Source organism: Fringilla coelebs (assembly GCF_963513975.1).
Source record: "Fringilla coelebs genome assembly, chromosome: 4".
Classification (NCBI taxonomy): domain Eukaryota; kingdom Metazoa; phylum Chordata; class Aves; order Passeriformes; family Fringillidae; genus Fringilla; species Fringilla coelebs.
The window spans coordinates 2886813-2912592 of record NC_140032.1 but is presented as its reverse complement, the minus strand read 5'-3'; the positions used below and the strand labels follow the sequence as shown (position 1 = coordinate 2912592).

Below are 25780 nucleotides of genomic sequence, written 5' to 3'. Positions count from 1 at the left end.
TGCCTCTTTGAGAACAAATAAAGGTGTGACCAAGGTGAGCTGAGCCAGCTGGAGGCTCCTTCTGGCCCAGAACATCAATTAAGTGGCACCAGCAGGGGGTTGTGGAGGTGACAAACCCTTTGATGTCACCTTACCCCAGCATACCCAGGACAGAACATATCCAAGTTGATTTTTTTTTTTGTCTGGCTTTTTTCTGAGCAGCTCTTGAAGCCCCCATGGGTATCTCAGCCCTGAGGCTGCTGCCACAACCCCTCTGACACCCCCTGGCCTGCAGCTCCTCCGTGTTGCTTTGGCTTTTTCCAGCCTGTTTATTCCCTCCTCTGCCAAGAGATTCACTCCATGACACCATTAAACCTCAGGATGAGACCAATTAGGAGCCAGATAGAGAGACAGAACTGACTTTAAACTTTTATTAAGGCTTAAATGTCTATCAGCCAGCCAGGAGCTGGGCTGCTCACACGACATAAACCGAGAGGGAGGGATGGGATGGCTTTTCTACAAGAGTCTGGATGAGCAGGGTGAGATCACTGCCAGCTCCTCCCACCTCAGCCTCTCGCTGCCGATTCCAGGATGAGAGACACTCCCAGCAGGGAGGGGAGGGCCGGCTGGGGAAGGGGAGGAGGTCGGAGGGGGGGGCTTGGTGTGTGCTGTCACTCACAAGGACTTTTACCTGCTCCACAACCGGCTGGCTGCTGGTCAAACGTGGCGTGAACTCGCAGTGGGGGGGAAGCTGAGCTGGTCCAAAAGGCACCTGTGCTAAACCTCTGAGCCCCGGGGCAGTGCTGGAGACCAGTCCTGCATAAATACATATTCCTTGATAAAGAAGCTATGGCTTTTGTCATCCTCGGGCTCCAACCCCCCACCCCCCCACTACTCTGTAAGCACAAGACCGAGTCCTCTCTCCACTCCGGGCAGCTCCTGGGCGGCTCCCTGTGGACACGGGGCACAGCAGCAGCTCCTTCTCGTCCTGCCGGGGCTCAGAAGTGAACCCTCCTGACGTCGTGGGTGGCTGCTGCCCTCTTGCAGCTCCCGCAGTGGATGGGGGAAGCCGGAGCCCTCTGGCGCTCGGCCAGGCAGGGCCGGCACAGCAGGTGCCCGCAGGGGAGCTGGTACACCGGCTCTGCCTTGAAGTAGCAGGAGAAGGATTTGCCACAGGAAGCACATCCCTGGCTCTGGCTGCTCCTGGCGTGCTCTGCAAATCCAGAATCACAGAATCAGAATCAGAGCAGGCTGGAAAAATCACAGAATCAGAATCACAGCAGGTTGGAAAATCACAGAATCAGAATCACAGAATCAGAATCAGAGCAGGTTGGAAAATCAGAGAATCAGAATCAGAATCAGAGCAGCTTGGAAAATCACAGAATCAGAATCAGAATCAGAATCAGAGGAGGTTGGAAAATCATAGAATCAGAATCAGAGCAGGTTGGAAAATCACAGAATCAGAATCAGAGCAGGTTGGAAAATCACAGAATCAGAATCAGAATCAGATCAGAGCAGGCTGGTAAAATCACAGAATCAGAATGACAGAATCAGAATCAGAGCAGGTTGGAAAATCACAGAATCAGAATCAGAGCAGGTTGGAAAATCACAGAATCAGAATCAGAGCAGGTTGGAAAATCACAGAATCAGAATCAGAATCAGATCAGAGCAGGCTGGAAAATCACAGAATCAGAATCAAAATCAGAATCAGAGCAGGTTGGAAAATCACAGAATCAGAATCAGAGCAGTTTAGAAAATCACAGAATCAGAATCAGAATCAGAATCAGAGTAGGCTAGAAAAATCACAGAATCAGAATCAGAGGAGGTTGGAAAATCATAGAATCAGAATCAGAGCAGGTTGGAAAATCAAAGAATCAGAATCAGAGCAGGTTGGAAAATCACAGAATCAGAATCAGAACAGGTTGGAAAATCACAGAATCAGAATCAGAATCAGAGCAGGTTGGAAAATCACAGAATCAGAATCAGAATCAGAGCAGGTTGGAAAATCAGAGAATCAGAATTAGAATCGGAATCAGAGCAGGTTGGAAAATCACAGAATCAGAATCAGAGCAGGTTGGAAAATCACAGAATCAGAATCAGAATCAGATCAGAGCAGGCTGGTAAAATCACAGAATCAGAATGACAGAATCAGAATCAGAGCAGGTTGGAAAATCACAGAATCAGAATCAGAGCAGGTTGGAAAATCACAGAATCAGAATCAGAGCAGGTTGGAAAATCACAGAATCAGAATCAGAATCAGATCAGAGCAGGCTGGAAAATCACAGAATCAGAATCAAAATCAGAATCAGAGCAGGTTGGAAAATCACAGAATCAGAATCAGAGCAGTTTAGAAAATCACAGAATCAGAATCAGAATCAGAATCAGAGTAGGCTAGAAAAATCACAGAATCAGAATCAGAGGAGGTTGGAAAATCATAGAATCAGAATCAGAGCAGGTTGGAAAATCAAAGAATCAGAATCAGAGCAGGTTGGAAAATCACAGAATCAGAATCAGAACAGGTTGGAAAATCACAGAATCAGAATCAGAATCAGAGCAGGTTGGAAAATCACAGAATCAGAATCAGAATCAGAGCAGGTTGGAAAATCAGAGAATCAGAATTAGAATCGGAATCAGAGCAGGTTGGAAAATCACAGAATCAGAATCAGATCAGAGCAGGTTGGAAAATCAGAGAATCAGAATCAGAACAGGTTGGAAAATCACAGAATCAGAATCAGAATCAGAGGAGGTTGGAAAATCAGAGAATCAGAATCAAAATCAGAATCAGAATCACAGCAGGTTGGAAAATCACAGAATCAGAATCAGAGCAGGTTGGAAAATCACAGAATCAGAATCAGAACAGGTTGGAAAATCACAGAATCAGAATCAGAATCAGAGGAGGTTGGAAAATCAGAGAATCAGAATCAGAGCAGGCTGGAAAATCACAGAATCAGAATCAGAGAAGCAGGTTGGAAAAAACTTCAGCCCCTTCCAATGTCTGATCCTGAACCTCCCCTGACACAGCTTGAAACAAAGGGACAGGAGGAGTGGATGAGGCAGGGAGTGTGAGAAGTCCAGGCTGTGCCCCGGGTGCTGCAGACTCAGGGCACAGCTGTGACTCAGGACTGTGCCACTTTCCTGTCATCACCACAAGGGAAGGGAATGGTTCAGCTTCCAGGGCAGGGCGTGCTCAGAAAGGGATGGATCACATCAGCTCTGGCACCATCAGATTTTAATTGAGGACAGATGACTGTAAAAAAGGGCTTTTCACTTTTACTGAGACTAAATCACTCTCCCTGCATCTCCTCCACAGCCATTCCCAGGTGGAACAGCTGAGGGGTCACTTTGCATTCCTGTCACACACCACCCATCCAGGGCTGCTCAAACAGCAGCAATTTCAGAGGGGACAGGAAAAAGCTGAGGAGCTGAATGTCACTGTGAAACAGCAGAAGCTGTTTGGGGAGGGGGAGAGAGGGAAAAACAGACACTCAGTCCTGCTGGGATTCTGGGCACACTCAGCTGGCTGGCCTGGGATGCTGCTGCTGCTGCTGTGACCTGCTCCTGCCAAGGGCTGGGTGTCACACGGTGTTTCAAAGATTCATGGAATGGTTGGGGTTGGAAGGGATCATAAAGCCCCCATCCCATTCCACCCCCTGCCATGGCAGGGACACCTTCCACTGTCCCAGGGTGCTCAGAGCCCCGTCCAGCCTGGCCTTGGGCACTTCCAGGGATCCTGGGGCAGCCACAGCTGCTCTGGGCACCCTGTGCCAGGGCTCAGCACCCTCACAGGGAACAATTCCTTCCCAATATCCAATCTCACCCTACTCTTTTAGTTTACAAACATTCCCCCTTGTCCAGTCTCTATAAAAAGTGACTCCCCCTCTTATTTCCAAGGCCTTTGAAGCACTGGAGGGCTGCAGCATTTGCTGGATTTGCACCTCTCCTGCAGCATCCCCACACCAGACTCATTCTCCACCCACGTGGCAGCTCCCCAGCTTGCTCCACACAGCTCACAGGCACCACTGAACCTCTCATCCCCAACTGCAGAGCTCTGAGAACTCTCTGAACTGAGCTGGAGCAGGCTGAGCACCGTGTCCATCCCACATCATCCTGGGGCAGCCAAGATCACAGGAAAATCACAGCACTGCTGCCACAGCCTGCTCTGACCCTGGGCATGGACAACATCCCCCCCCTTGTGGGGGTCAGCAAGGTCTGACCTGCCTCAGTGGGAGAATAAAGCAGCAAAACTGCTGAGACAGAGGCAAGGACTGGGAAGAGAAGCTTGCAGGGAGACAATGTAATATTTTTATATGGAATATATCACAGTCTGGGGTCTGAGCAACACTGCCTGTTAACACAGCCCAGCTCCCACAGGTGCTCCAGAGGTGCCTGTTGCTCACCAAGGGCTGTGCCCAGGCTCCAGGAAGTGCTGCAGCCCCCCTCTCCTGGAGCCTGCTGCTGGCTCTTCATCAGCTTGGCCGTGAAGGAGGGCATGGAGCTGAGAGCAGAGGTCAGGGCAGTGTCCAGGCTCTCCGACAGCTTCTGCTCGTGGGACACCAGGTCTGCAAGGGAAACACAGAAACCAGGTCTGCAAAGGGAAACAGAGACAAAATCTGCAAAGGGAAACAGAGAAACCAGGTCTGCAAAGGGAAACAGAGAAACCAGGTCTGCAAAGGGAAACAGAGACAAAATCTGCAAAGGGAAACAGAGAAACCAGGTCTGCAAAGGGAAACACAGAAACCAGGTCTGCAAAGGGAAACAGAGAAACCAGGTCTGCAAAGGGAAATAGAGAAACCAGGTCTGCAAAGGGAAACACAAACACCAGGTCTGCAAAGGGAAACAGAGACAGAATCTGCAAAGGGAAACAGAGAAACCAGGTCTGCAAAGGGAAACACAGAAACCAGGTCTGCAAAGGGAAACACAAACACCAGGTCTGCAAGGGAAACAGAGACAAAATCTGCAAAGGGAAACAGAGAAACCAGGTCTGCAAAGGGAAACAGAGAAACCAGGTCTGCAAAGGGAAACAGAGAAACCAGGTCTGCAAAGGGAAACAGAGAAACCAGGTCTGCAAGGGAAACACAGAAACCAGGTCTGCAAAGGGAAACAGAGACAAAATCTGCAAAGGGAAACAGAGAAACCAGGTGTGCAAAGGGAACACAGAGACCAGGTGTGCAAAGGGAAACAGAGAAACCAGGTGTGCAAAGGGAACACAGAGACCAGGTGTGCAAAGGGAAACACAAGGACCAGGTCTGCAAAAGGAAACACCAGGTCTGCAAAGAAAAGAAAAAGATGGAGAAGCAGATGCTGGGAAAAAGAATCTGTGATGCAAACACTGCCTTGGCTCTGAACCTTGGAGGATTTTAGGAGCCCTGCCACTTGTTTGTTGAGAGGTGTCTTGTTCCCACCAAGGGGCTGGGGTTTGGGGTGAAGTGCCTTGTCTGGTTTGGGTCCTAGAGGTGGGATGCCCTATGGATCACCACCATCCATGTGGTGTCCCAGTGCCAACTTGTGCAGGATTAGAACACTGAGGTTGGAAAAGTCTTCCAAGATCGAGTCCAGCACTGCCAAGGCCACCACTAAATCGTGTCCCCAAGTGCCACACCCACGTGGCTTTTAAATACCTTCAGGGTGGGCAGCCTGTGCCAGGGCTGGAGAACCCTCTGCATGAAGGAATTTCCCCTAATACCACCCTAAACCTCTCCTGGCACACCCTGAGGCCACTTCCTCTTGTTGCCTGGGAACAGAGCCTGACCCCCACCTGGCTGCACCCTCCTTCCATGGAGCTGTAGGAGTTGCAGGACTGAAGAAGGGCCAAACTCCAAACAACCCAGGAAGTTGTTTTTCCCTGAAATCCCAGGCGCTCCCTCGGCTGGCTCCTGAGGATCCCAGCCCAGTGCTCCCAGCCTTGCTCCACGCAGCTCCCAGAGAACATTGAAACCATTAATCACATCTGTGGGACATGTTTTTCCCTCTCTGTCCCAGTTGTGAGCCCCAGGGCCAGGGCTGGACCCTCCCTGCAGGGCTGCCCTGTGCAGCACCGACGGCAGCGCTAATTAAGACGAAGCATTAAGAGAATGTCGTCTGCATCACTAATTCTGTTAAACCCAGCTCCCAGAGGAAGAGCTCACAATTGGTGCTGCACATTTCCTCCACCAATCAAGGCTGATGATCCAGTGAAGCACGAGCTCCATGGGCTGAGCACTGTGCTTTTATTTATGTATGGACACGGCTGCCCCGGGAGCCCCAGGACCCGCAGGGCAGCTCCTGCTCCTGGTGGGAGCTGTCCCACACTTCCACAGCCAAAATAACCAAAGATTCCTCCTAAAGCAGGGAATGAGCTCTAGGCTGAGGGATCAGAGCAGAAATGTGCAGTCTGACTTCTCCCTACTCTGCCTGGTACAACCTGACATCAATTACTTTCAAATGAAGAATTTATTGAAAATCAAACAGCCACCTAAGCTTTGTCCTCAAAATGTTTTTGGGCAGACTGAGAGAAGGATGAAGGCAGAGACAGGTCCCAGCAGCTCTGGGTCACAGACCACACTGGGTTAGAGGAGACCAGGAGACTGGGCTTACCTGCCCAGAGAGCCAACCATGAAATACCCTCACCCCCAGATTTAAACCCTTTGTCCCCAGGTGCCACATCCCCATGGCTTTTAAATCACTCCAGGGATAGGAACTCCACCACTGCCCTGGGCAGCTGTGCCAGGGCTGGACACCCTTTCTGTGAAAGAATTGTTCACAATATCCAACCTGACCCTCCCCCGGTGCAGTCCTTGTTCCCCCCTGTCCCTGATCCCTGGGAGCAGAGCCCGACCCTCACCTGGTCCCCTCCCTCCTGTCAGGGAGTTGTTGACAACAACAAGGTCCCACCTCAGCCTCCTTGTCTCCAGATTTGCAGGACATTGTGCACTCCCAGCATCACTGAGAAAAGGATGGATGAAGGGAAAGCAGCACCCATTCCCTTCCCTTGCAGCCACAAGTCACCTTTCTGGTCTCATTTAGCCTCTACCAGGTTTTCTGCTTAAACCACCCACAAATTCTCTGCAAGTCTCTCCCAGGCTGAGCTGTCCCTCTGCCTGCAATTCCCTTGCTGTGCTTTGTTCTGTGTCCCATCCCTGCTCTCCTTCCCACCTCCCTGTGCCATCACCACTGCAGCACCAGACATTTCTTCTGTTTTTGCAGGACACAATAAATCCCCCTGGATAAAGAAACTTCAAACCAGGACGGTGAGAAAAATGTTGTCTCCACATGGAAGGAAGAGAAAGGGAATCCAAACTGAAAGGGGAACAGGGTGACCTGAGCAAACAAGGTGAAACACTGAACAAGGAACATGGGAGGTGGATGAAATGACCCAGCTCCACCAGCCAAACCCAGCCTGGAAACTTTCTAGAGGTGTGATGGGAACTGGATTTGTCCTGGTTTGAAACCCCAGCCTGGAGCTGTCCCAACACTCAGGGAACAGAGGTGACCTGGGGAGCCACGATACCTGTGGAACAGTCCATCTGGATCAAGTGGGAGTCACTGTCAGTTTTCATTTTTTTAGCACTGTTCTCTGAGGTAGAAGTGACAAGTAAGTTTGTGGCAGAAAAATAGGGCGGCTGCAGGGAGCCCTGATCCATGCAGTCCATTTTCCTTTTCAGAGAAGACATGGTGATGGAGGAGGGCACCAGGCTCTCCGAGGAGTGAGCCCTCCCCAGCAGGTTGGTGCCAGGGATGCTGTGCTGCAGCAGGAAGTGGTCTATTCTGGCCTTGAGGGTGGGGTGAGGTAGGGGCTGTGAGTGCTGGCTGAAGGCCACGCCCGTGAAGGGATCGCTGGGAACGCGGCCCCAGGACGCCTCGCTCCGGTTGCACTTCTCCAGGGTGCTCTGGTCAATCACCTTCCCAGAGGGCAGGAGCATGGGCAAAGTCATGATCTCCAGAGTGATGGGGTCCAGGAATTCTTCAGGGATGTCTTGCACCACGTCCACCAGCTTGTGCAGGGTCTGCTGCTCGTTGGCACTGAAGGGGACGCAGTCGCTCTCCATCGGCGTCCAGAGCTCCGGCTTGAGGCTGCCGACGTCCTGCGCCAGGAACTGGGAGGCCACCTGGAAGACACCCTCGATGACCTCCTGTGGACAGGACTTGGCAGGTTGTCCCCACACCTCCAGCCTCTTGATGCTGGGCAGCCCCCCGCCGGCCACGTGGGTGATGCAGATTTTTAGGTGGGACACGTTGCTGAGCGAGGCCGGCCCTTTGTTCCAGAGGTCTTGGGACACCGAGCCGGGGTAGGAGAAGACATTTTCCATCTGGTGGAAGGGAGGCCTCGGCTTGAAGCCTCTGTGGCCAAAAGTCACTTTGCTCTGATTTTTTAAGACAGCTTTGCCCACCAGGGTGAAGGTGTCCTTGTCCGACACAGGCTGCCCGGCCAGACCTGAGCACTGCCCCTCAGGGCTCTGCCAAGAGGTTTTGTTGCATGAGGTAGAGGTGTAAACTTCCAGGCCAGAGAAGGTCTGGTAGCCCCCAGAGGAGATGTCAATGTTGATCCTGCAGATCTCCACGTTGAAGGGGAAGGAGATGGTGACGTGCACCGGGGGTTTGATGAAGTACTCGCTGCGGAAGCCGCGGTTCCTCCTGGCCAGGTCCTCGGAGATCAGGTTCTCCACCTCGTAGCCATCGGCAGAGATCTGCGTGCCAGACCAAAACTGGGGTCAGGATGGAGCAAGGAAACACAAGGAAGGCATTTCCACAAGCACTTCCAGAGACTCTAAGGATGACATCAACCAGGAGCCAAGGCTGAGGTTTATGTGCAGCCCAGACCAGGCAGGAGATCCCTGCTGTAAGGCAGAGCAGACCCACCATTCCTTCCACCCCCACCCTCCTCCATCCCCTCTTCCTGCACCCTCTGTCACCATGGGCAGACCTGACTTAACTGCTGGAAGGGTGGGAAATTAGGGATGATCTGTGGTTTTGGCTGGGTCAGTGCGATAAGTCAAGGAGGAGAGGGCGGCTGGGAGCAGAGGATGAGCGTGTCTCCTCTCCCAGTCTCCCTTTTCAGGTGGGAGTCTCCTGATTTTTTTTGTGCCTACTTATCCACGTGGAAATGCACTTGGAATCAAAGTTACAGGGTCCCAGAGGAACTCTGGATGTTAATCAGCCTCTGGGAGCCACCCCACCCATCCCTGAGGGAGATCTATCAATCCAGGCTGGGTCTGGTTTGGAAGACCTAATCCCACCCTCTGCTCTGCTCCTGGTTCAATCCATTCCCTTTCCTGGAAGCCCCAGGCTCTGAGAAATCTGCAGCACTTGCTGAATGGACAAATAAAAATGAGGAAAATCTATTTATTCCACCTGTTTAACATGGTCTTGATCATGACAGTCACACCCAAACTCTGTGGCATGGCCGGGTCTCTCCACAAAAAATTCCAGCAGCACAGTATTTACAAAGCCAAGGCTGTCCTGGATTTTAGGATGAGTTGGTGTGCAATCTTACAACTAAAAACCAGATTTGAATGAAAACTGAGTTTCTTAAAGAGATTCTGATGTGCTGAGTGAAAACAGAAATACCTGGAAAGTAACTTCACCGAGTTATCATTACACAATTTCCCATTCATGGATAAATTATCAAGAGCTGTGAGTTCCAATGGGCAGAGGGAAAGCTGGAATGTTGCAGGAAAAAGGGATCTCAAGTCAAAGAACTTACACACCTGGAAGCACATCATGCTGTCTGCTTATGAGATCCTGCAAAATTAGGGCTTTTCCCTCCAGTATTTAGTGTGTGCCACATCACATTATCCCAGAGGAGCAGTGGACCAGCTCCACCCCCCAGGATAATTCCACTCAATCCCTCCATCCCTCCCACTCCCCAAAACCCCCTCCTCACTATTTTACCTTGTTGCAGTGAATTCTTGGCTTGAACTGTGGGAGACAGACGTTTATTACCATGTTGGCAGCTGGAGAGAGGTCACTTGCTGAGCATCAGAGTCAGCTTGAAAAAAAAATTAAAAATAAAGGAAGTGAATATCCATGAGCAGTGAAAGGATCTTGTGTTTTGGGTGAGTTACAGGCTTGGGATTTCCTAAAATGCAGCTCAGATCTGAGTCCAGGAGGTGAAGCCAGTATAAACCCAAATGAATGTGGTGGAGAGTGAGATTGAGAGAGAAAAAAAAATCACATTAATATTAATTAGTGAACCTGGGGAGAAAAAGCAAAAAGAAAATGGCTATTTTAACTAAAACCACCTATGAACAGACCAGCAATTAGATCTGAAGGTTTATCAAAGATGCAGGAGTTCTGTAGGTGTAGAAAAGCACCAGAACAGCACAGGAGGCTGTCACAGTGAGTCAAGATTAACCACAAATATTAATAATTGGTGTTAAATAACTCCAAGGGAGCAGAGGGCATGGAATAGCTCTGAGGGAGATGTCAACACCAAATCATTCTGCCAGCATTCATTAAAGAAACTCAACTGAACACACCTTCTTTCCCATTGAAAAAAAAAAGTGACTGGAATTGGCTGCTTCAGATCTCTTTTAAGAATGAAATTATCTGTGAGGTGAGAGCTTTAACCTCATGTTAACCCCAGCTTGAAAATGTCACTGCCCTGGGCAACCTTGCAAATCAGGGACTTACTGCCTCCTTCAAGAACAAGCAGCTCTTTAATGATTTTTCCACTGATCTGTTGGTTCAGCCCAAATGAAATTTGGAAAGGCAGAGTTAATGAGCTCCCTGTGCTGCATCTGCAAGGAGAAAGGTGGAATTCAAAGCAAAAATCCCCCAAAAACCCAACCCAGCATGGAATTGCCACCTGCAGAGAGCAGAGTTTGGTTACAGCACCTGGAAAATGAAGCAGGGGTGAACCTTACAAGAGGAACAGGCAGGTGAGCAGCACTTCCATCCCAAAATTTGGTCTGGCAGCCATCAGGAGCAATTCCTGCTCTTCAAGGAGCAGGGCAAGCACACACCAACTCTCCTCCAACATTACCTTCCTGGCTTTCTGAGAGGCTGAACTGGGCTGCCAGTGGGGAACTGTTTAAACTGCTCTGACTTTTGGAACTCACATCTTGTAGGAGACTGATAGTTCAACTACAGGCTGTGCCTCAAAACTGCTCTTTTTGCCTCATTTTGAACCAAAATTGGAAAATTCACTTGGCCCTCAGCACTGGTATTATGGAAAGTGGCAAACCAACTCTCCTTGCTCCCTTCTTTGGGAAAACTCAGGATTCTCCCCCTGTTCTATCTCTCCTCTCTCTCCTGGGCTGAAGACTCTGTATGGGTATTTTATAGGATTTGTTCCTGTCTGTGACCCTGAGAGACTTAACTCAGGTTAATTTTTCCAGTCTCAATACCTCAGAAGGAAAATGGATTATTCTGAATTTCCAAGTCACTGCACTCCTTTCTTTTCTGCTGAAAGACTCTGCTACAAATCTCATGGCTAAAGTTGAGTCACTGAGTTGCTTTTACCCATGGCTGGGTTTTTTTCCCTCACTCTTCAGTGTGTGCCTTCCCTAAAGTGAACAAAGATCTCTGGACTGAAGCAGTGAAACGCAGACCTGAAAAAAATCCTCAGTGGTTTTGAACAAGGAATTTTAAACCAGACTGTCTGGAGTTTGTCACCACAGCTCTTCCTGGTGTCCTGTGTGGGACTATGGAGCTGCTGCATTGTGGATACCAAATAAAGTCCTTGGAGCATGAAATGAATGTCCTGAAGTCAGAGCACCCCAAGCCTCAGTCCCACTCAGTATTCACATTTCATCCCAAAGGAGAGAGCCAGGCTGTGCCCTCAGCCCCAGCCCCATGGGGATGGAAACATGAGGAAACAGTTCTATGTGTGCTCCTGGCACCCAGCTCAGCCTGATGACTGAATACCCTCTGTTCCTGCTCCCACAGAAGCACCAAACCCCACCTCTCTCGTTTAGGGCGGAGAAAGAAGCAACCACAGAGAAAAATGAATCATCAGGAGCTTTTATTTGTGGTGGAACCATCTGAGGATCCGGGTACAAAAGGAGAGCATGGGAAGCACAGATGTCACCAGAGCAGAAATGGCCACACAGAGCACAACCCAGAGACCATTTCACCCAGCATGGAGATGCACTGGGGAGGCTCTTTTCCCCACTAGGCAGCCCTGGAGAGCAGTGCTGGGCAGAACACTTTGTAGTGGAGGTAGCTGAGCTTCTCGGAGCGCGTGCGCTTGAGCAGAGGGAACCACTCCCAGAAGGGAACCTCCACCACGGCGTAGCCCAGCAGCCGCAGCTGCCGCCGCTTCAGGCAGTGCAGCCCCAGCAGGCGCCTGGAGCCGTAGCAGAAGTGGTTCCTGTTGGACACCTGCAGTGCCAGCCTCACTTCCCCAAGCTGCCAGAGCCCTGCTTTAGGCTCGGCCTGTGATGTGGCACCTGCAGAAAGGGCTCCACCCAAGCACGGCGTGCCTGTTGTGTCCCCTCTCTCCTGGCTGGGAATCCTGGCTTCATTCCCCACTTCTGTGGGACTCTGGTGATGAGCTCTCCCCTGTATGAGCTGAGACATTAAATCATCTGTCAGATTAACTCCCATGTCTCTCAGCTTCTTGGCTGCCACAGGATCCTTGAAGTTGAAAGGGATGGGACGTCCATCCGTGGCCAAACGCACCTCCAGGTCGCTGGACCTGGTGTGGGGCAGGATCATGTGGTTCTTCACGTACTCAGGGCCTCCCAACATGCTCTCCAGGAGGGATGTGGCTTCCACAATTTCAGGCCTGACGTAGATTTCCCTCTCTGCAAAGCTTGAGACCATCTCAGTGAACTCCTGACAAAGCTGAGGCGTGAGGCGGCTGCCTCGGTAGGTGGGGCACTCGATTTCAACGCTCTTACCAAGGGTGAACAGGTCTTTGTTGAGCTCATATTTGCTACCTCTGGTTTTCTGCACAAACTCCTCCCTCAAAGCAAAGTCTATCAGCTCCTCTGGGAAGCGTTTGACAAAAGCCAGGCCAAGCAGAGCAGTAAGGAGATGCTCTGGAAACTTGCTAAACTCGTGGAGTTTTGCATGCAATTGCTTTATCAGGCTGGAGTAAAACTCCTCCTCGTTGGGAGGTTCATAGTCCAGGCACCCAAACGACCACAGGAATTTGGCAGCATCCTTGCTCCGGCAGTAGGACACCTTGGAAGGCAACGAGGTGGCTACAGCAGCCAAAACATCCTCATCAAAAAAGTGCAGGGATGAGTAGGTGAGAGTGATGTGCATGATGCCCTGGATGTTTGTTGCAGGAATCCGAGCAGGAATCACCCTGCCCAGCTCCCTCATCAGGGGCAGGTGGTCCATGCGGGTGTAGCGCAGCATCTTGAGCACGTTCACCAAGGCGTAGGTGCTCATGTCCTCCATCTGCAGGGACACCCTGTCTGCAATCCTCCTCATGACGTGCTCAGAAATCCCACTGAGGGACTTGAAGAGCCCCAGGCAGATGGCACCCAGCTCCTCCAAGGTGAAGGCGTCCATGTGCTTCAGGATGGTGCTCTCCACCTTCTGCGCCAAGTCCGCGGGCGACCTCCGGCCTTCCCCGACGATGTAAAGGAGCTGCACAAACTGGGGCAAGGTGAGATCCTTCCAGTGCAGGTTGGCATAGCTGAACAGAATGCCCAGGTAGGAGGGCACGCTGCGGTCCAGGCAGCGCCAGCAATCCGCCACCAGCAGCAGCTGCTCCAGGCCCATGTCCCACGCCCGCCGGCAGAACTCGGCCTCGCAGGCGTTGAGCAGGGGGTGGGAGGCTGGCACGGCCAAGGGGACACAAGCCTTTAAAATCTGGATGAGATCTGGGGTGCTGAAGAGCCTGATGGCCGCGGCAGCTCGGTGACACAGGGCACCGAACCTGGCATCGGAGCCCAGCGCCGCGCGGCGCTCTGCCGGCAAACGGCTCAGCTTGAGGAAATAATCCCTGAGAACTCCTGGGCTGCCCTCAGAGCTAGCCACACTCTGTAAAATGCAGTCCCCTTCCTCTGCAGGGAGGGGCTCTGCTGGCTCAGCGCTGTCACAGGTGAGAGCTCTGTACTCAGGCCTGCCCTTCTGGAACGTGCGGGGATCCTCCTTGGAATCATGCAATTCCCAGTTCTCCTTCTCTGCTTCCTCCTCGTACAGGAGCATGCTGGACTTGGGCTTGGGCAGAGCATTCCTCTGCTTCAGGAGCATGCTGGACTTGGGCTTGGGCAGAGCATTTCTGACAGGTGACAAAGCTTGGGAAGAGGCAGTGGGCAATGTCTGTGGAGCCTGTGCAGTGCCAGGGCTGGTGAACGTGTCACCGAGGGCCTGGCTGCTGTCCCTATCCCCGTGCTGCTGGGAGCCAGCCCTGCCTTTGGCATAGGCAGCTGGATTGTACAGCACTCTGTAGTCCTGTGGCTTCAGCAGCTGGATTGTAGCCCCTGATTGAGTCCCAGTCTTGGCTGCTCCTGGTTTATCTCTCTTTTCCTTCTTGCTTTTGCTGCTCCCACGTTTGGCTGTGGTGGAAATCGCTGTCACCCTGCCCAGCCTGGGCAATCTTCGGCACATTAGCACCGTAGCCATGGATCTCAACTTAGTGGGGCTCAGAACTGCTTCCAGGTACTGAAAAAAGGGCAGACGGAGAGTCAGTGGCCTCCACTGAAATAAGAGTCTCCTTGAGCCAGGTCTCATAAGCTCTTGGAGATCTATTTCACACCCAAGATAGCTCAGCTACCTTAGAAGGCATAAACTCAGCAGGATGGCTTCTGTGGCATTGTTGGAAACAAAAAGGTTTTAAAAAAAGGCAAAATAACAAACTCTTTACAGAGAAAAACCGAGCCAGGTGCAAGAGGCCCTCCTGCCCCTGGTAAAACACCTCATAAAAGCCATTAGTTTCCTTGTTCTCTTCTTTTTCTAGTAAATTGCTCAGGCTGGACTTTACTCCTGTCCAATCAGCTATCCTTAGTTTGAGGTGAAGTCCCCCCGGGTCCCATAAGATGCCTTTTTCACCTAATTGATGAGAGAAACTTCTGGGCTTATTTCCTTTTTAAGGAGACAAAAGATAGTTTTGTCACTCCATCAACAAAGGGCACATTCCTACACTCCACCTCACAGGCAGCACCTTTTAATCAATCCTTTAGCTACCCAAAGGGAGGTGGCACCTGTGCCTCCCCAGCTGGGTCCCTCAAAAGCCACCATGGAATGTCACCTCATGCAAAGGCAGCTCAGGATGAGCACCCAGGAGAGCTGGGCTTGGAGTAGAAGGCAGCCAGGCAAAGATCTGCTACTCAGCAGACACAAGAAACCTGGCACAGATTAGGAGAGTTAAGAAAAAAAACCCAGTTTTTCATTTTTAAGAGAGCCAAGCTGCTTTTCTTTCATTCTGAACAATGAAAATGTGTTTTTGTCGAAGAGCTGCAGCTTCAAGAGGCTTTGTGTGTTCAGAGAGAGCATTCTGCTGCTTTGGTCATCGTGCTCTGAATCACTGACCACCACCTGAGAAATGTCCAAACATCCAGGGTGCCACGCTGCCCTTTGCACCTGGAGACAGGATGTGAGGCAAAGCCTCCACAGAACCAGAGCAGAGAGTGAAAATTGGCCCAGAACCTGCAGATGGAAGTTGGAGGAATGAAGAAATGTGGGGGAAGAGCAGGGGAGAAGTAACACAAATCATTATGTGATGCTACATCCCAGGAGCAGAGCTTTGAGCTTCAGATCTGAGAGCATTTCCCAGAGTTTTAGGGTAGAGGAGGCTTAAAAATGGCTGGTGCCTTCCTAACTCCTGCCTGAAGCAGCTACAGCTCAGAGGGTGAGGATGAGAAATCCGTGGGAGTCCAGCTGGGTGCTGCCAGCCTGCACTGAGCCCTGTTTACCACCCTTCAGATGCTGATAAAAAAAAATAAAATAAAGCACCAGGTGTCAGATTTTTCCTTCAAATCCTTATCCCACCCAAATATCCATCACACAGGTGTTATCCAGTTCCTTAAAACCCCTCAGTCCCACGTGGAGCTGGAAAATCAGGAAATGCAAAGCCTGGCAGAGATGTTGGCACTGCAAAACATTTTGTGCTCCCCACACACACAAATGGAGATGAATCCTCAGGGACACTCCTGGGAGCTCTGCTTGTATCCACAGCTTCCTGACCAGGGATGGAGCAAGATGTGGCATCAGTGCAGGCAAACTCGGTTTTGCAGCAGCAAAAAGGGCACTTTGGGGCACAAGAGGTGGGTTTGGGGTGTGTGAGCAGCACAGTGCAGCTCTGGCTGAGCAGAAATTGGATTTTTGTTTTTTCCCTCCCCCATCCCCCATGATTCAGGCACATCTTCCACTATCCAAGGTTGATCCAAGCCCTGTTCAACCAGGCCTTGGACACTTACAGGGATGGAACACCCACTGCTTCTCTGTGCCACTGAAGCAGAAGAGGACATCTTGCATCCTCTGCTCCATGGGCAGAGTTTGGAGGCAGCAAACACCAGCCAAGAGGGAGGAGAAGCTGCTGGAGCAGAAACCACCTCAGCAGAGAGGTGAAAAAACCAACTGGGCTGGAGACCAAGAGGCTCTGGGGGGGTTGAGGGGAAGGAAAGGCAAACTGAAAGGTGGATTTGTGGGGAGAGCCATGCAAGGAGGAGGGTACAAGAGAAGCCAAGGTGGTTTTAGGATGATCTGTAAATATTGTGAGCTGCTCAACAACCCACTGGGCACCTTATCTGTATCTCCAAACACCCTGAGGCAGCCCCAGGAGCTGATCAGGCTCTGTCCCACAGACCCCAGGCTGTTCCAAGGCTGTGACTGTCCCATCCCAGCATGAGGAGTCAAATCCTGCCAGGCAGGAGAGACTCTGCCCCTTCCTGCCTGTCTGAGGGGCAGGGAATGGAAAAGCTGGACAGGAAAACACAGACCAAGAGCTGGATTTCAAAGCTCTCCTGCTCAGCTCAAGGAATGTCTGATAAAATGATCATTCCTGGCTCTCCTGGCTGTTGTGTCCAGCCCTCAGGTGACAGATGCTGGAGACAGGGGACAAAGCTCAGACTGCACCTGCCTGGGGGAAGGAGAAATCCCCTCCAACATCCCCTCCTCCAGCACCTCACAAAGCTTGGACCATTAGAGGGGCTGGATCAAGCTCCCAAAATCATCTTGAACAAGAGGAGGTTGATCCAGGCAAGCCTTTCCCAGAGATTTCCTTGTCTGACTCAACTTTTGAGTGTCTTTATCCATTTTTCTGCTAACAAAACCCAGGTTATTGATATAAACAACTCCTCCCTGCTGGGAAAGGTGATCTCCCCAGGAAATCCAGCCCTGCTGCTCCCAGAGCTCCTCCCAGCAACAAGAGCCCCAGTTCAAAGTCAGGGAATCAAAGGCTGGGGAAGGCTCTGCTAAGAATATCCTCCAGGGACTGACTGTGGAGCTGTGACACATTTGGGAATCCAGGCAGTGCAGAGGCTGCTTCTCTCCTCCTCTGCTCCAAATCCAACCAAAAAGAAAAGACCACACACAGCTGAGCAAGGCTGGGATGGGACAAGACAGTTCCAAGCACCCTCAAGGGCAACAGGGCTGCTCCAAGTGGTTTTCCCATGATTTCTCCCACCCCTGGGAAAATCTTTGTGACCTTTCCAGTTTCCAGCCCATTTCTCCTCCAGCTCCACCTACACCTTCCCTGGATTTGCCTCTTTTCATCTTGAGCAATTCTTCCCTTCCCTTCCCTTCCCTTCCCTTCCCTTCCCTTCCCTTCCCTTCCCTTCCCTTCCCTTCCCTTCCCTTCCCTTCCCTTCCCTTCCCTTCCCTTCCCTTCCCTTCCCTTCCCTTCCCTTCCCTTCCCTTCCCTTCCCTTCCCTTCCCTTCCCTCTTTCCTTCCTTTTCCTTCCCTCCCCTTCCTTTTGTTTTTATAGGTTGTTAATTTCTTTCTTTTTGTGGGAGTGTAGTTGGTTTTGGATTTTTTTTGTAGCTTTAACTTTAAAATTTTAGTGGCTGTTTTTGAGTCTCCCCAGGTAGTTTTTGTTAAAGGTTTTAGGATAAATTATGGTTTTTGGTTGTTTTTTATATTTGGTTTTGTTTTCATTGGGTTAAGGGTCATTGTATGAGTGACTTTTTGTTTGATTTGGCTAAAGGTTTGTTGTTGTTTAGGGTTTTAGTGGAAAGTGGGTTTTTTTTTAATGGGTGATTAGGTAGAGAGGGTTTACAATTTGGTTGTATTTAGGAATGTGTATTCCTTCCTTCCCTTCCTCCTCCCACCTCACATCCCAACTCCTCCCCAGCTCTGGGCAGGTCTCTGCAGAATTTTCCCTTCCAGCAGCCCCGAGGAGCCCAGGGAATTTTGGAGCTGGGCCCAGCATGCTGGGAATGCCCTGGAGGAGCTGCCCAGGCATGGAAATGCCCCTGGTGAAGTGTCACAGCTGGAAAAGAACATTCCCAGGGGAATGCCACCCAGCCCTGTGGAAGAGGAGGTTGGTGCATCCCAAAAATGCTGTCAGGGCTTCTGGAACACTCTGAGGGGTTTTTGGAAGCCCCCCACCCTGTGCTGCCAGCAAAGGGCAGAGGGAAGCTCCTTGGGAGGTGTGAGGAGTGAACAGGGGATGAATGTTGGGGATAAAACAGCTCCTTTTGGCCAAGAGCCTGAGTGAACTCCTGGGCTGGGCTGGGCTGGAGAGGGGAGCAACACAAAAGGGAGTTTATTTCCCCAACAGGTTGTGATGTCAAGGCACAAAATTGTAATTTTTTGGGTTGTTTGTGCTTTTCCCTTCTCTTTTGAGATCACAGATTGGTTTGGGTGGGAAGGGATTTAAAGATCATCTCATTCCAACCCCCTGCCATGGACACAGACACCTCCCACTGTCCCATCCAACCTGGCCTTGGGCACTTCCAGGGATCCAGGGACAGCCACAGCTGCTCTGGGCACTCTGTGCCAGGGCTCAGCACCCTCACAGGGAAGAATTCCTTCCCAATATCCCACCTAACCCTGCCCAGAGAGGGAATTGGGGTAAAAGCGAGAAAAATCATGGCTTGAGACCACAGAATGATGGAATGGTTTGGGAAGGGACCTTAAATCCCATCCAGAGCCACCCCCTGCCATGGCAGGGTCACCTCCCACTGTCCCAGGGTGCTCCAAGCCCTGTCCAGCCTGGCCTGGAACATTTCCAGGGATCCAGGGGCAGCCACAGCTGCTCTGGGCACCCTGTGCCAGGGCTCAGCACCCTCACAGGGAACAATTCCTGCCCAATATCCTAATCAAATCTCCCGTTTTTCAATCTGAAGCCATTCCCTGTCCCTCCATCCCTTGTCCCCAGTCCCTCTCCAGCTCTCCTGGAGCCCCTTCAGGCCCTGCAGAGGCTCTGAGCTCTCCCTGGAGCCCTTTCCTCCCCAGGTGAGCACCCCCAGCTCTCCCAGCCTGGCCCCAGAGCAGAGGGGCTCCAGCCCTGGAGCATTTCCATGCAATTCCCTTCTCCCAGGGCAGGGCTGGAAGCCCCAGCCCCGTTACTCACCCCTATGGCTGCAGCTACACACAAACATAAACACACACACAGACATAGATACACATATCACAGAATAATGAGCTTGGAAGAGACCTCTGACACCATCAAGTCCAACCTATGCCCTCACACCCCAACCAGACTATAGCACCAAGTGCCATGGCCAGGCTTTCTTTAAACACATCCAGGGATGCTGATTCAACCACCTCCCTGGGAAGAGCATTCCAGCACTTTATTATTCTTTTGGTGAAAAATTTCTTCCTGATATCCAACCTGTGCCTTTCCTAGCTGGAGTCTGTGTGCTCTGGTTCTGTCAGTGCTGCCCGGTGGGAGAGACCGACCCCAGCTGTCTGCAGCCTCCCTTCAGGGAGCTGTAGAGAGCAACAAGGGCACCTCTGAGCCTCCTCTTCTCCAGGATAAACAGCCCCAGCTCCTTCAAACGTTCCTCCAAAACAAATGCCTACAGCACCCGGTGGTCCCTGGCGGTCTCCCATCCAAGTACTGACCGGGCCCGACCCTGCTTAGCTTCCGAGATCGGGCGTTCTCAGGGTGGCATGGCCATAGGGAATATACCTATAGAAATATACACCTACAGGTATATGGGGCGATGCAGCCCAGGGCAGGACGCGGGCGGCCCCGCCGGCTGAGGGGGTGGCTCGGGGAGAAGAGAAGGGGCCGGGGAACGGGGATGGGAAGGAGAAAGGGACAGGCACAGACAGGGGCCGGGACTCACCGGGGCCGCTCCGGCGCCGCCGCCTCCTCCTGCCCCCTTCGCCTCCTCCCGCCGCTTCCGGTCGCGCGGTGGTGACGCCACTTCCGGCTCCCGGCGCGCGGCCGGCGGGGGGCGCCAGCGGCGCGCGGTGCGGCCCCTCCGTGACCACGTGACACAAAAATCACGTGACCGCTTCGAGTCGCGTGGAGCACAGTGGGCGCCGCCATGACGGGCCCGGGGGCCTGGGGGTGCCCCTGAGGCGCCGTGGGCGCCCCGAGCACCCGAGCCCTGGGACCGGCCCGAGAAGCTGTGGCGGCCCCTGGAGCCCTGGCAGTGCTCAAGGCCAGGCTGGATGGAGCTTGGAGCAGCCTGGGATAGGGGAAGGTGTCCCTGCCATGGCAGAGGGTGGATCGATGCTCTTTGAGGGCCCTTCCCACCCAGAGTGTTCCATGGCTTGTGGCATTCACATTCTCTGGAAAAATCCCTTCGCCCAGGGTTTTTCTCCTGGGAAGCTGAGAATCCTCAGAGAAAAGGAAAACAATTCTTACCTCATTTGCTTCTCCTGTGCTGTGCTCATGTGGAATGTGTTTGGAGATTGTTCACCCACAGGTGATTGTTCCATTGCATTCTGCTGGGAGTTGTTTTCACTCTTTGGCCAATCAGGGCCAAGCTGTGTCAGGACTCTGGAGAGAGTCAGGAGTTTTCATTATTATCTTTTTAGCATTCTGTATTCTTTCTGTATTCTTTAGTATAGTTTAGTATAGCATTCTTTAATATAATATAGTGTAATAAAGTAATAAATGAGCCTTCTGAGCACATGGAGTCAGATTCATCATTCCTGCCTTCATCTGGGGGCAACCCAAATACAATCGTGGCTGTGGTTACACAACACAGAAACCTGCTGGGTACCTGCACACTCAGAGATGTCTTTCTGTGTCCCCAGTGTGAAAAATATCTATTTTATGATTGGCTTTTCAAAAATATGAAAGTAAATATTATATGTGTTGTGTTAGGAAGTAACGCTGTATTAATTCTCTTAAGTAGTGTGTTAAATACAGTTTTAGGTTATAACAAAATGTTAAAATAGAAACTATGCTCTGTAAGATATGTTTTAAAGAGAAGAATGAGGTACTCGCGCTGAGATAGCAGCCACAGGACACCTGAATCTTTCAGAGAAAGAGAATTCATTGCAAATCTTTCAGAGAAAGGGAATTTATTGCTCCATTATCAGAAGAAATTAACTTCTTCCTGCCTCACTCAGCCCTGAAGAGCCGTCAGGATTCAGAGGAAGAAGCTGACACTGCCCAGACAGAATCCTGTGTTTGAGTGGAATTGATGCATCATGTATGAGTGTACGAATATGCAACAGGCTGTTGCTTTTAAGGCTTAATCCTCTGTTAACTGTGTCATTTTTTGGGCTTATTTTGCCTAGAAAGAGGTACCTGGACTGTCTGTAACACTTTGTTTCTATTGCCTTTTATTGTCCTAATTCAAGTTGTCCAAATTATTATTACTCTAATTGTATTACTATTTTTATAACCATTTTATTACCATTAAACTTTTAAAATTTTAAAAACAAGTGATTGGCGTTTTTCACTCCAGGGAGGCCCCAGCCCCCTGGGGTGTGTGGGAGGCTCTGTGTGAGCTGACATCCATCACTGCTGCTGTCCCAAGAGAACAGGGGCATTCTGGAGCTGTGGAGCTCTGCCCTGAGCTGCTGCCCCAGCAGGGCCACCCTCAGCCCCTTGGCCAGGGCTGTGTCCTCACAGATTTTGAGTATTTCCAACGATCAGGGCTCCACTGTTGCCAGAAATCTTTCTCCTGCCCACTGCAGGCTTTCAGCACTGGCAAATTATTGAAATATTGCCTTGAGCCTTGCTTAGCACTTGTGTCCCTTCCTGATATTTCCAGCAGGTTTGCTTCCTGTCCACCTCTTCCTTCAGATCAGGGTTTGTCCCCTGGCAAGGGAGGAAATGCCATTTTCAGGTGGAAATGCCGTTTTCAGGAGTCCCCAGGGCTCTCTCTGGAGGAGAGCCACGCTGCCTGATGGCACCTCAGGCTCTAAACCTGAGGGAACTCCTGGAATCCCTGCCTCACCTCTGTCACCAGAGGGCAGGAAAGCCTCTCTGATAAAGCTGCTGCCATCGGGAAAAGTGCTGGGATTGCTGGGGTTTTAAAGAAAAACAACATTTTCCTCTTACTTTTAGTGATGTTGACAGAGTTGGGTGGGATTGATTTGAGTAAAAACCTGTAGGAGGTTTTGGATGTGGTGTTTCATCCCTGCTTGAGGGAAGGGGGATGGACCTTGGCCTGGGGGCTGCATCCAAATTCTCACTCCCAAAATCTGGGACCCAACAGGTATTTGATGCATTCTGAGCGTGTTCCACTCCTTCAGCCACGTGCTGGGGAAATCAGAGAACCCCCAGAAATGCTCCAGTGGGGGATGTGGCTTTTCCAGGGGAGGGAAGGGAAGGGAAATTGCCTTCCCACCACTGCAGCTGGATTGGAATCTGCTGGCTCATCCAGGGTGAAGCTTTCCCCCCCCCCAGAACTCCCCATCCCAGCTGTGGATCCATCCCCAAAATCCCCCTCCTTCTCCCAGCTGTGGATCCATCCCCAAAATCCCCCTAATTCTCCCTTCTTCTCCCAGCTGTGGATCCATCCCCAAAATCCCCCTAGTTCTGCTCCCTTCTCCTAGCTGTGAATCCATCCCAAAAATCCCTCCAGTTCTCCCAGCTGTGGATCCATCCCCAAAATCCCCCCTGCTTCTCCCTTCTTCTCCCAGCTGCGGATCCATCCCAAAACTTCTCTGATTCTCCCTCCTCCTCCCAGCTGTGGATCCATCCCCAAAATCCCCCATTTTCCCAGTTGTGGGTCCATCCCAAATTCTCCCTGGTTCTCCCTCCTTCTCCCAGCTGTGGATCCATCCCCAAAATCCCCCTGGTTTTGCTCCCTGCTCCCAGCTGTGGATCCATCCCAAATTCTCCCTGGTTCTCCCAGCTGTGGATCCATCCCAAATTCTCCCTGGTTCTCCCAGCTGTGGATCCATCCCCAAAATCCCCCTGGTTTTTCTCCCCAGTTCTCCCAGCTGTGACACAAACAAACCACACAGTCCTGTTTTTAAAACGGGGCCTTTCTCCATTTTATTTTGCCCAATAAAAATCCTTCACAGTCAGGTGGAGAGAGGAGAGCAGGAGATACGTATACATATAGATCTGCATGTCTATTTATATATATACATACCTCTGTACAGATATATTTATATATTTATTCACTGTAGAAAATGGCAAAGGCAGGAGCTCTTCACATCTGGATAACCCAATGGGAACAGACAACAGGCCAGCAGGGAATTGGGAATTGTGGTGGAGTTTTAACAAGAACCTCTGAAACAGACACACCTTTGCTGTACAAAAATCCCAGAATGGTGAGTGTTACCTCTGTTTTCTATTTTTTAAATTTTTTTTCTTTTTTTTTTCTTTTTTTTCTTTTTTTTTCTTCAACCTTTTGTCTTTAAACACACTTAACCAGAGGCAAAGTCAAGACAACAGTGTTTGGAAGTGACCAAGTGGACAGGAGAGACACCCGACTTTATGGAGTTCTTTTTTTAAATATTTTTAAAATTTTTTTTCCAAGTATATATATATATATTTATATATATAATTTTTAAATATTTTTTTATTTTTTAAAGAATTTTTTTGGGGTTTTTTTTAAATAATTTTTTTTACATTTTTTCAGACTTTTTTTTTATTTTTAAGAACTTTTTAAAGTTTTTTTTTCAGATTTTTTTTTTAGATTTTTTTAAAAGATTTTTTTCAGGGTTTTTTTTTTAGATTTTTTTTTTAAGAATTTTTTTTTACCTTTTTCATATTTTTTTTTAAGGTTTTTTTTTTAATGCAAAGTCTCGTTTAAACGCAGTTCGGAGAACCAGCAACAGTCGACGCAGAGACAGAACAGTAACAGAGTCGAGTTCAGAACACTTCTGGTTTGAATTCACAGTCAGAGAGAGAGAGAGAGAGAGAGAGGAAAAAAGAGACAGCGAGAGCCACCGAGGCATCAGGAAACGAGAGGGAAGAGAAGCACAGGGCTGGGGCTGGAGTGGCCCTGGGAGTGCGGGGTGTGTCCCGCAGGGGGACACGGCCAGCAGAGCTCCTGTTATTGCTGGTGAGGTCGGACACCCCCGGGGCAGCCGGGCTTTGGGGGGACAGCTCTGCATCTGCTGGGGGACTGCACTCAGCCACGTGTAAAATGGGTTTGGGGGAGGGAAACCTCCCCGGGGTGGTGCCCAGAGCGGCTCCTCTGGGCTCACAGCGATTTCCAGGTCCTGGAGAGTGCAAACGAAGACACCTTGGAGGAGCCCTGGGCTGGGCTCTGCCTGGGAAGGGACTGCATAGACACATCAGCCGGGGGTGCAGCATTGGGTGGTGCTGGGGTGCTCCTGCCAGCTCTGCCAGCCCCTGTTCTGCTCCTTTCAGTCAAGGGGTGAAGGGGTCTTCTCCTGCCAGCCTGGCTCTCAGCAATGGCAGAGCCACAGTGTCCCACTGGTTGTCACCGAGGGTGGCTCCGTGAGCTCAGACACCCTGGTGGCTCCCACTTGGAGAAGATCTGCTGCAGGGACCCAGTGACAGGATGGGTCACAGCTGCTGGGTGTGGGGAGCTTTGGGCTCTCCAGATAAGAAGGGCCACCAAGCTCAGACCACCGTGGTTATTTAGAGCCAGAGTGGACCTTGCATCCCTTTCCAGAGGAGTTGAGGCCGGAGCTGGAGCTCTGAAGGTGTTCCTGGGAATGTTGGCTGGCCTGAAGGTGTCACAGTTGGGAAGAGTCCCTTTGAAATCTCCCTGGAAAAACCTATTGCTTTGGGACAGAAAGCAGAGACTTTCTGCCAGAAAAAACAGATTTGTGAAAGAGCTGTGGGGACACAGCCTGGTCCAGGCTCCAGACCTGACACAATTCCCATCACTGGGAGAACCAGGGAGGAGGATTATCCTGGACATACTTGCTGCTGCCAGCAAGGAACATCCTCTTGGGAAGCCAACATCTGCAAACAGCTGGATGTGATCCCAACCCCTTGGTACACTGCAGGGTCCTGCGTGCCCCTAAGGACCTCAGAGACCCCTCAGACCCCTGTTTTTTTTCCAGAGGGTGGAAGGACCAGAGAGCTCCAGAGCTGGTGGTGATGTTGTGAATCCCCGTGCGATGATCCCACAGGATTGCAGGCCATGGGAATGTCCTTCAGCAGGAAGCCAGATTGTCCTTGGAGGTAAAGCAGGGCTGATGGAGCTGCCATGGGGATGGCAGAGAGGAGAGGATCAGTGTTCTGGAAAGCTCCTGAGAGCAGAGTTGGGATAACCCATTCCCAGTGGGGGCTGTAGCTCCAGCTTGTCCAGATGCACCTGGGAGGGCACTGGGAGAGGCCCTGACTGCTCCAGTGGGATGGGGATGATCTGAAAAGAGGCAGGAGAGCCTGGAGAGCTGGGGCAGAGGAGCAGCAGGCAACACATGAACAGATCTTGAAGAAGGGGTCTTGGTGAACAGTAAATATAAAGGGGTTTCAAGGCTTGAACTGAAGGTTTGGGTTAAATTAACAGTGAGTTGGACTCTCTTCCATCCCAGGGATAGAGTGGAGAAGGCTGAGAACATCTGGGGAGCAGAGGCACAGTTGAGAGGCGTCTGCCCAAGGCCCAGACCCGCCTGAACAGCCACCTGCAG

General features: G+C 51.0%; 1 protein-coding gene across 2 annotated transcripts; it reads right to left on the bottom strand.

The window, feature by feature from the left end:
- Positions 1–864: 864 nt before the first annotated feature.
- Positions 865–20160, bottom strand: LOC311152947 (RING finger protein 37-like). 2 transcript variants are annotated; one of them, XM_084204417.1, is made up of 5 exons: positions 20095–20160; positions 9847–9943; positions 7466–8642; positions 4377–4538; positions 865–1192 (listed from the first exon to the last, which is right to left on the bottom strand). In XM_084204417.1, exons 2-5 carry the CDS (start codon positions 9898–9900, stop codon positions 978–980), a joined length of 1608 nt encoding a protein of 535 aa, XP_084060543.1. In that variant the 5' UTR covers positions 9901–9943; positions 20095–20160; the 3' UTR covers positions 865–977. The 2 variants fall into 2 exon arrangements, with proteins under 2 accessions (XP_084060543.1, XP_084060542.1); XM_084204416.1 differs by lacking the exons at positions 865–1192; positions 4377–4538; positions 7466–8642; positions 9847–9943 and adding an exon at positions 12008–14520 and having other exon boundaries at positions 20095–20131.
- Positions 20161–25780: the final 5620 nt, after the last annotated feature.

Coding starts and splice junctions, on each gene's coding strand:
- LOC311152947 (XM_084204416.1), bottom strand. CDS start 14,481: ATGGCTACGGTGCTAATGTGCCGAAGATTGCCCAGGCTGGGCAGGGTG.